Genomic DNA, 10,000 nt, shown 5'->3' with positions numbered 1-10,000 from the left:
GCGGAGCCAACCAGTGACAGCTTCCTGTCTTTGGCAGGAAGTTCCACTACTTCCCTGGCCAGACCAAAGTCTGTGACCAAGGCCTCCCTACCTCGCGACGTCACGCGGATCAGACAGTTCTGTAAACAACAACACAAACAAGATAATGGAAAATGAGTTATCACATTGTTACAATTCAGTTATCACGCTATCAAGGACTATTAGTATCTCTATTAGTACAATCATTTCTAAATGTGTATTGTAGTTTGCAGCTTGTAGGGAGGCTTGATATCTCATTGTACTGAGTATAATGACAAAAAAGGCTTTCAATTTCTATTTCTATTTCTATTTCCATTGAATTTAGATGAATATTCCATTCTCAGCTGCTTCACAAACCAAACTGCAAATACAGCTTTTACCTGTCTATGACAAAAGAAGCACATGCAAAGAAATATTGTTGCGCTCCACATCTAAAATAAAAAAGGTATCACCCAGCTGTGTGGAGCAACACAAACACTTTCAAAGAGCAAAGGTGGGTCGCACACTTAAAAAAGACAAAAAGTCTATAAGATGGGGCTTTACAAACAGAGAGAGAGAGAGAGCAGAGCAGACGCTTCAGCATCGACATTCATCTCTCCTTAACGTCTTTTTATTTGCATAAAGTGCCTTTCATCATTGCACATGAAGGCACAAGAAGGCACGGTAACACTTTATTTTAGGGATACATCTATTAGCACTAATACATACAATGTTCCTGTATAAGTAACTTGTAAGGCATGTACAAAGCAAAATCAAACATTTGTTAGGCATGTATTCACAAATGTCTTGTTCATGCAAAATAAGGGATTCATTACCAATATAAACTTAGTAAGGACCTAGTAGGCCTATAGTGTTTGCTTAGTACATGCCATACAAGTTACGTATGCAGACATTAGCATTGTATGTATTAGTGCTAATAGATGTATCCCTAAAATAAAGTGTTACCGAAGGCACACACACAAACACGACTGTGCAATAATAAAACGTGGATGATGCCATGAGTGGGCTTTAGCGAATCTGAATGTACCATTTGGGCCAGCACCCTCACGATCTGACATACAAGTAAAGCTTGCTCCCAGCTTTCAAGTCATCATTCATCTCTCTATGCTCATAATTGCCCGTATACTGATGTGTGTCGGCCACTAGAGGGCTGTATCATACAGCAATAAAACCACCCAGGTCACGTCTACTACATAGTGGCTATTTATAGGCATTGCTCACTGAAACATCCAAAGAAATGTTTACACTGCCTAGGGTGAGGCGACCATTAGTCTTGGCACAGGTCTGCACAGTCCGAGTGCAATAGAATAGCGTTGCACTGTACACTAGAGGCTAAGTGGTTTTAAAACACTGGTGTTAGGCTAACTTTATGAGAACTACTCTTTTAGAAAACAAATATTCTTAGTTAACACTTGTGATAGATATTAATTTACTGCATGTGTAAACCTACCTACATCCATTTGTTTGTCTACTGGCAGTCTGCCTATTTTTCCAAGTCTTAAAGGTGCGTTGTGTAGGATGAAGGCCAGAGTATATAGTTACTGCTACTATGCTTCTCATTGAAACGGTGCTGACTATTGCCAAATTGTATCCTTTCATCTTTATTTTTTACTAAATAATAAATTATATAATAGTATTTACTAGTATGACCAAAGTACAGTATGTGTTGCAGCTAAAAATTGTCATCATAGTTGCAGTACCAATACACCTTAAAACATGTCATTGCTTAACTATCAGCATACACTAACTCTATTTCTCTTAATATAGCCTTCCTGCCATTTGCCTTTGTGGCCATGGCCTAGTGGCCCTAATGTGGCTTGTGGCTTGGGCACCAGGCATGATAATAATAATAATAATACATGGGATTTGTATAGCGCTTTTCAAGACACCCAAAGCGCTTTACAGAGCATAACATAAAAAACAAAAACACATACAAAACTTGACAAAAGTACAACAGAAAGACGCAACAAAAATAAACGGTATGGAGGGTTTTGTGTCCATGATGTTATGGAAACGGTGGTGGAGAGAAACCAAAAACCACGACGGGAGTGGCGATGAAAGGACGTGGGGATATGAACATCCAGAAGCTTCTGTCGTGGAGGTGAATTTAGCCACGGGAGGTGGCCAAACAAGTCAGTGAAGTTTTATTGAGGGACGGCGACAGGCCCCGTACGGGAGCCGCGGAGGAAGGCAATTAACAGGTAGTGTGAATTATAGCTGGGATACTGGCAGAGGTGTCAAAAGTAGAAGTAGAAGTACCTTCATGGTGTAATCTTAATACGAGCAATTAATACATAGACGTTACATCTCTGTCACTCCATTTACTCCATTGTACCTAATGAGGTACAGTACACAGCAGATATTTTGGTGTTAATTCAACACTCACAGAGTCAAATATAACACCCATGTTGTTGATCTTACTCTCTAAGTGTTAAATTAACACGGCCAAATTTACTGTGTAGCTAGACTGTGTTGGATCCAACCAGGACAGAATCAGCTGATTGTAAGACAAAATAAACAGGTCTACTGGTTACTCAGATGAGTTTACTTTTTTTTCACTTTTGTGTGAATTGTGTGAATAAGGATTCTGGTCTAGCATAGTCATTGAGCAATAAGCAGAAGTGTTAACAAATGCCAAAACCAATACTTCAGGGAGTCTTCGATATAAAAGTGAAAGCTCATCTGTTGACATTTTGAAGTGTCTGAACAGCCACCACCTCCTCAACAGTTTTCAAAACTTCACACTGTGAACTCATGATTCATTTACATCACTTGGCCGCCACGCTGCTTTTATTTAGAAAGCAGAAGGTTGTGCAATGATGCAGCCTGTCATCATCACCTCTAATACTCTGAATAATTTAATCTGCAGACTCGAGGCCAGAGGATATTGGGTGACGCGACACATCACAGAGACTGCACTGTGGTTCAATCATCTCCTGGACGCATCGGGAAACATTATACTGTACGGCTGCTGTACTGTGCTGTGCTGTGCTGTGGTGCATTTCTCGAAACCATAGTTGCTAACTATGTTAGCTACTTTGCTGTTTGCAATGCAATTTCCCATTGGCAACTACCCAGGTTGCTAAGTTGCTAACAACTAAGCTTTTGAGAAACGCACCCCTGGACTCCTGTGCCCTGCTTTGGCGTCTTAGAGTCGTGATGCCAGAGAGAGAAAGTGGTGGGTGAGGCAGACAGAATGAGGTGCCAGCCTGGCATGAGGGAGGAGGCGCAAGAGGAGAGGGGAGAGAAGAGAGGGGGAGAGGGGAGCAGGGACAAAGAATAGAGAGATGAGAGGGGAGAGAAGAAAGAGGGGAGAGGAGAGAGGAGATGAGAGGGAGAGAGGAGGGAGAGGAGAGGGGAGATGAGAAGGGAGAGGGGAGAGAGATGGGAGAGAGGAGAGAGATGGGAGGGGAGAGAGGAGAGATGAGAGGGGAGGAGAGGAGAGATGAGAGGGGAGGAGAGGAGAGGAGAGGAGAGGAGAGGAGAGGAGAGGAGAGGAGAGGAGAGGAGAGGAGAGAGAGGAGACATGAGAAGGGAGAGGAGAGAGTAGGGAGATGAGAGGAGAGGAGAGGAGATTGAGGAGAGAGGAGAGAGAGGAGAGAGGAAAGAGGAGAAAGGAGAAAAAGAGTTAGGAGGAGATTAGAAGAGAAGAAGAGAATAATGTGGTAACACCAATGATACAGCACTACTTATACAAGTCAATGGGTAAAACAATGGTATAGTTAGGAGGAGAGGGGAGGAGAGAAGAGAAGAGAAGAGAAGAGAAGAGAAGAGAAGAGAAGAGAAGAGAAGAGAAGAGAAGAGAAGAGAAGAGAAGAGAAGAGAAGAGAAGAGAAGAGAAGAGAAGAGAGGAGAGGAGAGGAGAGGAGAGGAGAGGAGAGGAGAGGAGAGGAGAGGAGAGGAGAGGAGATGAGAGGAGAAGATAGGAGAGGAGAGGAGAGGAGAGGAGAGGAGAGGAGAAGATAGGAGAGGAGAGGAGAGGACTGGAGCAGGTGATATACAGTATTATGCTGAAGCTGTGCACTGTACTGTATGTTAGTAGTGCAGGTAGAAGAGAGGAGCAGTGGTGGAGTGTGCTAAAACAATATAGGAGAGCAGAAGGAGGACGACAGTGTGCAAAACGGGAGTGAGAGAATGCAGTGCCAAAGAAAACAAATAAGTGACAGAGGACTTCATTACAGTATAAGATAGAAGGAAGGGAGGAAATCATTCTCCTCCATATGGGGCACCTAAGTCACGCCCTCTACTTCCTGGTTCATGGGGCAGAGGGAGTAAAAAAATGATTACTGGCCTTGAAAATGAGTGATTTTTGGATTTGTGGTACATAGGTGGAGGTCTAAGGTTTGGATTGGCGTCAAAAAACACTCATTTTCAAGCCCAGTAATTATTTTTTGACTCCCCCTGCCCCATGAACCAGGAAGTAGAGGGCGTGACTTAGGCGCCCCATAGGAGATAGGGAGGAAATTATTTAGGTATATATAGGGAGAGAGGGAACACAGTCAGGACTCTAGCTGAAATGCCTGTCATTGCAGAGATGCGAGTCTTAAAGGTGCACTGTGTAGGATGGTGGCCAGACTAGGTCCAGTATTGCAACTATACTTACACCACACATTTACTTTTACTTTTGACACCTCTGCTTCTCACCCGTGCCTATGGCCGAACCACAACAGGGAGGATGTCAGTGCACATCATCCCTCCCACTTGGGTCATATTGCTTAAGTAAATAATATTACACACTGGTCTGCTCCAGAGCCATAGAGGAGGAGAGTTGCGCAAATGGAGGACCAAGAGATAAATTGCAGCCCCGCCTGAGATCGAGGTCGTGCCTAAAGCGGCTGTCTTTCCATAGACTCAACATAGACCCACCACATAAAAAGCCAAAAATAAGGACTAACGAACTATACTGCGGGGTAATCACCATAAATATGTAAACTATCAACTGTCTCGGTAATGATAATCACAACAGTTTTACCATCTGTGATGTTTATCTGAAGTTATTACTACGAACAGCAAGTCTTGTCATATTCCCTGCATTGCAATGCATTGCATTTGCTGTGTGCTACGCCCACTTCTAGGAACTAAATTCTCGATGCTGAGCAGTTCTGAGACGCTAAACGGCTAATTTTGCTAATGCTAAAGTGGGCCCTAGCACACAGTGGAGATTGCCCGACTCTGTTTCTATATGACTCTGTTCTACTCTATTGCATAAGATGGAGGAGACAACCCTCTTGCATGGTGTAACCGCTACGTAGTATCATGTGCTAGTGTTGTGCTTACACAATGAATTTACTTCTACTTTTACTTTGGAAAACCTCTGGTCCTCACCCACGCAGCAGTCATATGCAGCCCTCCTATATAATATTACACAGTGGCCTGGTCGTCTACTGTATTACATAAGACTGAATAGTCAATTCTCTTGCATCCAAACCACCATTAGGCCAGCACAGCAGCAGTATGTGCTCTCTGTCCGGTTCGGCCCATTGCCCAAGCCATTGGTTCTTAACCTGGGGTGCGGGCACCCCCTGGGGGTGCACCAGAGATTTTACGGGGTGCGCGGAATTTTGTTTGTGTTGAGGTTGTGACCAAAATTTTGCATGAGAACATTACAATTGGGCAAAATCAAAACCAAATTAAAACATGTTTTGGTCCCTCCCTATATTAAGGAATTAAGGTATTGCTTAATGTTTCAAACAGGAAGCCTTGTAATTCATCTCTTAAATCATTTTTAGTGCTTGTTCACGCACATACGTTTGGGTTGGGGGTGCGTGGCTTGTCTTGTGCACATTTAAGAGGGTGCTTTAAGGAAAAAAGGTTAAGAACCACTGGCCCAAGCCATTGCCATCTGGTTCGCATTAGACTAGAGGAGAACCAGGACCAGACACAGAGGACATGGAGTCCACTTGAGGTCGAGAGAGCTGAAGGTCCCACACGACCGAAATGTGATGTGTCGGCTCGATGTCCACGATTGAATAGAGGACTTTTAAAAGGACTTCAGAGTCCCTCTGACCCTCTCTCTCAACCTCAGTTTTTGCATTTCTTGGATACGGATTGAGCAACTGAAGATTTTTATGTGAAGACCTCACAGACGCAACNTAGCCCCTTAATGCGCGCCGTACCTCCAGTGGCACGCTGTAATAGTCATTGAAATGTAACTACCATTGCACTACAATACTATGACACAACACAAGCCCTTTAGTATTGCACCACGACTTGGTCATTACCATACTGGTAACAACAAATGTATAAAGCCGCGTCTTAAGGGGTTAATCCTCTCTCTATGGGCTACACTTGTGTTGAGGACCTGCATGGAAATATGACCTTTCACCAGGAGAATTTTAACCATGACCCTTGTCTGTTTGGGCGGCTTCTGTTAAGAAGCCGCCATTGTCATTTACATTACATTACACTTAGTGGACACTTCAATGGGCTTACAGTTACTTAAAGTACAGGGCATTGGTTATAGTCCCTGGAGCACTGTGGGGCTAGCTGCCTTGCTGAAGGGCACCTCAGCCATGAAGTGAGATAGGGATTGGAAGTGTGTGATTCGAACCTGTAACCTTCTGATCTAAAGCCCATCATCTCCTTAACCACTAGACCATGACTGCCGAAATCTATCAGTAATCAGCTGGTATGTTCATAACCATAGACGATATGATATGTTAGTGAAATCACATAGCCTCAACACTTATTTACAAACTCGAAGTGCAGCTGTGGCCTAATGGGTAGGGAGGTGGCCTTAGCAGAGACGGTTTAGATCGAGACGGGACAGATGGTGGCCATCTTGTTGACGCCTTCGGGGTGCTATTTCGCGATTATGTAGACCAGATCTGAGAGTTAATGGGAAATCTAGACTGCTTGGTTGTGTTATACGAGTCAGGGAGATGTGCGGGAAGACGCCATATTTGCGTTACGAATCTTCACCGTTAATTTCTATGTACAATTACATGGCTGTCCCATCTCACCTTCCTATCAAAATCTCTGGCCTTAGTAAGATCAGAAGGTTGCAGGTTTGAATCCCATCCTCCTCACCTCTCCCTACTACGCCCCCCACCCCCCCACCCCCGTATGGCGAGCAAGCACAGGAACACCTCAGTTACACCAGGTACTCACACACACACACACACCCACCCAGTCTCATCACGTAGCCTATTGCGTAACTCTATCGTCTGGACTCATTGAACCCAACCGGCTGATGGTCAGGGCCAGGGAAGCAGAGCAGACACAAACAGGTCAGTTGTCCCACGCCCAAGGAGACAGGGGGGGCCCTAGAATTCGGTCCCCATTTAATTGTATGTATTGCAGGAGGGTCCTTTTTTTTACAACGACTTTGTCCAGGGCCCAGCCAAAGTTGTCAGCGCAGCGGCCCTGATCAGGGCAGCAGCAGCAGCAGTGTGTGCTCTGTTCAGAATGGCTTCTCATCTCGGCCAGTTGCCCATCCTCTACCATCTGGATCGCATTAGACCTGAGAGCAGTACAGACCAGCAGTACAGCACTGCAAAGCACTGCAGTGTGCCACACCACAAATGGCTACCGCTTTTGCCCAGGGCCTGTCTGGGATGAAAAATCAGGCCGGGCATTTTTTTTAGTCAAGACCGGCCCACCAGGCATTGAGAGAGATGATGAAGCCTTTGACAACATTTTAATCATCTACGTAATACGAGCTCGTACGTATTACATCCCTAACAGCACAAATGCTTTATTAACATCTGACTGCATGGAAGAGGTCTGCTGTACAGCGACATGTAGACTGATATCGTTGAGGGGAGGGCCAGTCCAGAATCATCAACAGCCCACCAGACAAATGTCCTGTATACCTTATATTGGACTCTGAAGAAGGTGTAGCAACACCAAAACGCTAGTCGGGTGTGTGCACAGAATAAAGTCTTGAAAACTAAGCTGCAGTGTGCTGCAGCCTCTCCTTTACAGTCCTGTAATGCCCTATGGCCAATCCAGCTATGGTTTTCCCCCACTCACTCACCACAGCCACAGCCATGCACCGCCACATTTTCCATAGCAAAGGCTCTTTGATTGCAGAGCTCTGGCGTCAGTTGGGAGCATTTCCAACCTGCCTCCCTTCGCCTCCCGGGCCTTTTTTTTGGACCACTAAATTTAGCACCACCAAGTTCCCAAAAAGAAGCAAAGCGGTGCAGCATGCCAGAACTTGGGACGGCCAGCCAGAGTTCCTGGGAGGGGTTGAATGGATGGATGATGTAAATGAGGATATGAGAATTTTACTGCTTCTGGAACACGCATGAGCCAGCAGGGCTAGAGAAGAAGAGAGGTCCATCAACAAGTGAGTTTTTAGTCGAACCATCTGTAATGCTTCTGTGCGTTACTGGACTAACTTGTTGATGGACCAACTCAGTAAGTAAGTAAGTTGCCCTGCTCCTCAGTAAGTTCCCTGGACCTCAGTAAGTAAGTTGCCCTGCTGCCTTGAGTTTGCAAGTTAACTCAACTTGACATAGCCTCGAGCTGGGAGCATTTCCAGCCTGCCTCCCTTCCCGGGCCTATTTGAACCACTAAATTTAGCACCAGGAAGTTCCCAAAAAGAAGCAAACGCAGCGTGCCAGAACTTGGATCGGCCAGCAAGCGTTCCTGGAAGGGGTTGGGGATGGATGAAGTGAATGAGGATATGAGAATTTTACTGCTTCTGGAACACGCATGAGCCAGCAGGGCTAGAGAAGAAGAGAGGTCCATCAACAAGTGAGTTTTTAGTCAAACCATCTATAATGCTTCTGTGCGTTACTGGACTAACTTGCTGATGGACCTCAGTAAGTAAGTAAGTTGCCCTGCTCCTCAGTAAGTTCCCTGGACCTCAGTAAGTAAGTAAGCCCTGCTGCCTTGAGTTTGCAAGTTAACTCAACTTGAGATAGCCTCAAGCTGGGAGCATTTCCAGCCTGCCTCCCTTCCCGGGCCTATTTGAACCACTAAATATAGCACCACCAAGTTCCCAAAAAGAAGCAAACGCAGCGTGCCAGAACTTGGGTCGGCCAACAAGCGTTCCTGGAAGGGGTTGGGGATGGATGAAGTGAATGAGGATATGAGAATTTCACTGGTTCTGGAACACGCATGAGCATGCACATGAGCCAGCAGGGCTAGAGGAGAAGAGAGGTCCATCAACACGTTAGTCTAGTCACCCACAGAAGCATTACAGATGGTTTGACTAAAACTCAGTTTGATTTTGTTTGACGCATACTGACTGACTGACTTTTTTTATTGCATAATGCAATAATGCAATGGATGGGGTTGCAAGCTCCAATCCCACCCTTATCTCTCCCTGCACCTCCATCCATGGCTGTAGTGACCTTGACCAAGGCACCTAACCTCACATTGCTCCAGGGACTTTAACAAATACCCTGTAAATACTGCAAGCCGCTTTGGATAAAAGCTAAGTCTAATGTCATGTAATGCCGAGCCTAACCTGTTGTAAGACATTGAGTTTATACAGATGATTTATTAATAGAATTTGACTCTGTACATGAATCTATAAAACTATCTATGGTAGTAATCCAGAGAGGATGTTCAAAAGTTATAGAAAACAAAAGACTTTTCATTTGTAGTCATTGAAAACGTAACTACCATAGTTCTACACTGCTATGACCTGACACTGGGCCTTTAGTAATGCATTATGTCTTGGTCATTGCCATTCTGGTAACAGCAAATTTATAATGGCGTGTCTCAATGGGTTACATTTTTTCAATTGATTTACTGTATAAACCAGAGTGTTGGTCCAAACTTCACCTTGACAGATGGATCTGACGTGCAGTGCATCAAAGTGAAGCAAAGCTGTGTGCCAGAATTTGGGTCGGCCAGGAAGAGTTCCTGGAAAGGGTTGGGAATGGATGAAGTGAATGAGGATATGAGAATTTACTGGTTCTGGAACACAGTGAAACTGGTTCTGGAACTCTGGAAGACACGCGTCAGCCAGCAGGGCTAGAGAAGAAGAGAGGTCCATCAAGAAATTAGTCCAGTAACCCACAGA

The 10,000-nt window shown here is 44.9% G+C and overlaps 1 protein-coding gene across 2 annotated transcripts in view; it reads right to left on the bottom strand.

The window, feature by feature from the left end:
- Positions 1–10,000, bottom strand: part of zgc:162952 (PKc_LIMK_like_unk domain-containing protein) — a 52,779-nt gene that overhangs the window by 4,994 nt on the left and 37,785 nt on the right. For both annotated transcript variants that reach the window (XM_063194825.1, XM_063194824.1), the window contains one exon: positions 1–119. This exon is cut by the window's left edge and continues 49 nt beyond it. In XM_063194825.1, the coding sequence (XP_063050895.1) occupies positions 1–119 (119 nt within the window). The remainder of the gene's footprint in view (positions 120–10,000) is intronic.

The sequence above is a fragment of the Engraulis encrasicolus genome, chromosome 3, assembly GCF_034702125.1.
Source record: "Engraulis encrasicolus isolate BLACKSEA-1 chromosome 3, IST_EnEncr_1.0, whole genome shotgun sequence".
Lineage (NCBI taxonomy): Eukaryota > Metazoa > Chordata > Actinopteri > Clupeiformes > Engraulidae > Engraulis > Engraulis encrasicolus.
This window is presented reverse-complemented; position numbering and strand designations above follow the sequence as displayed.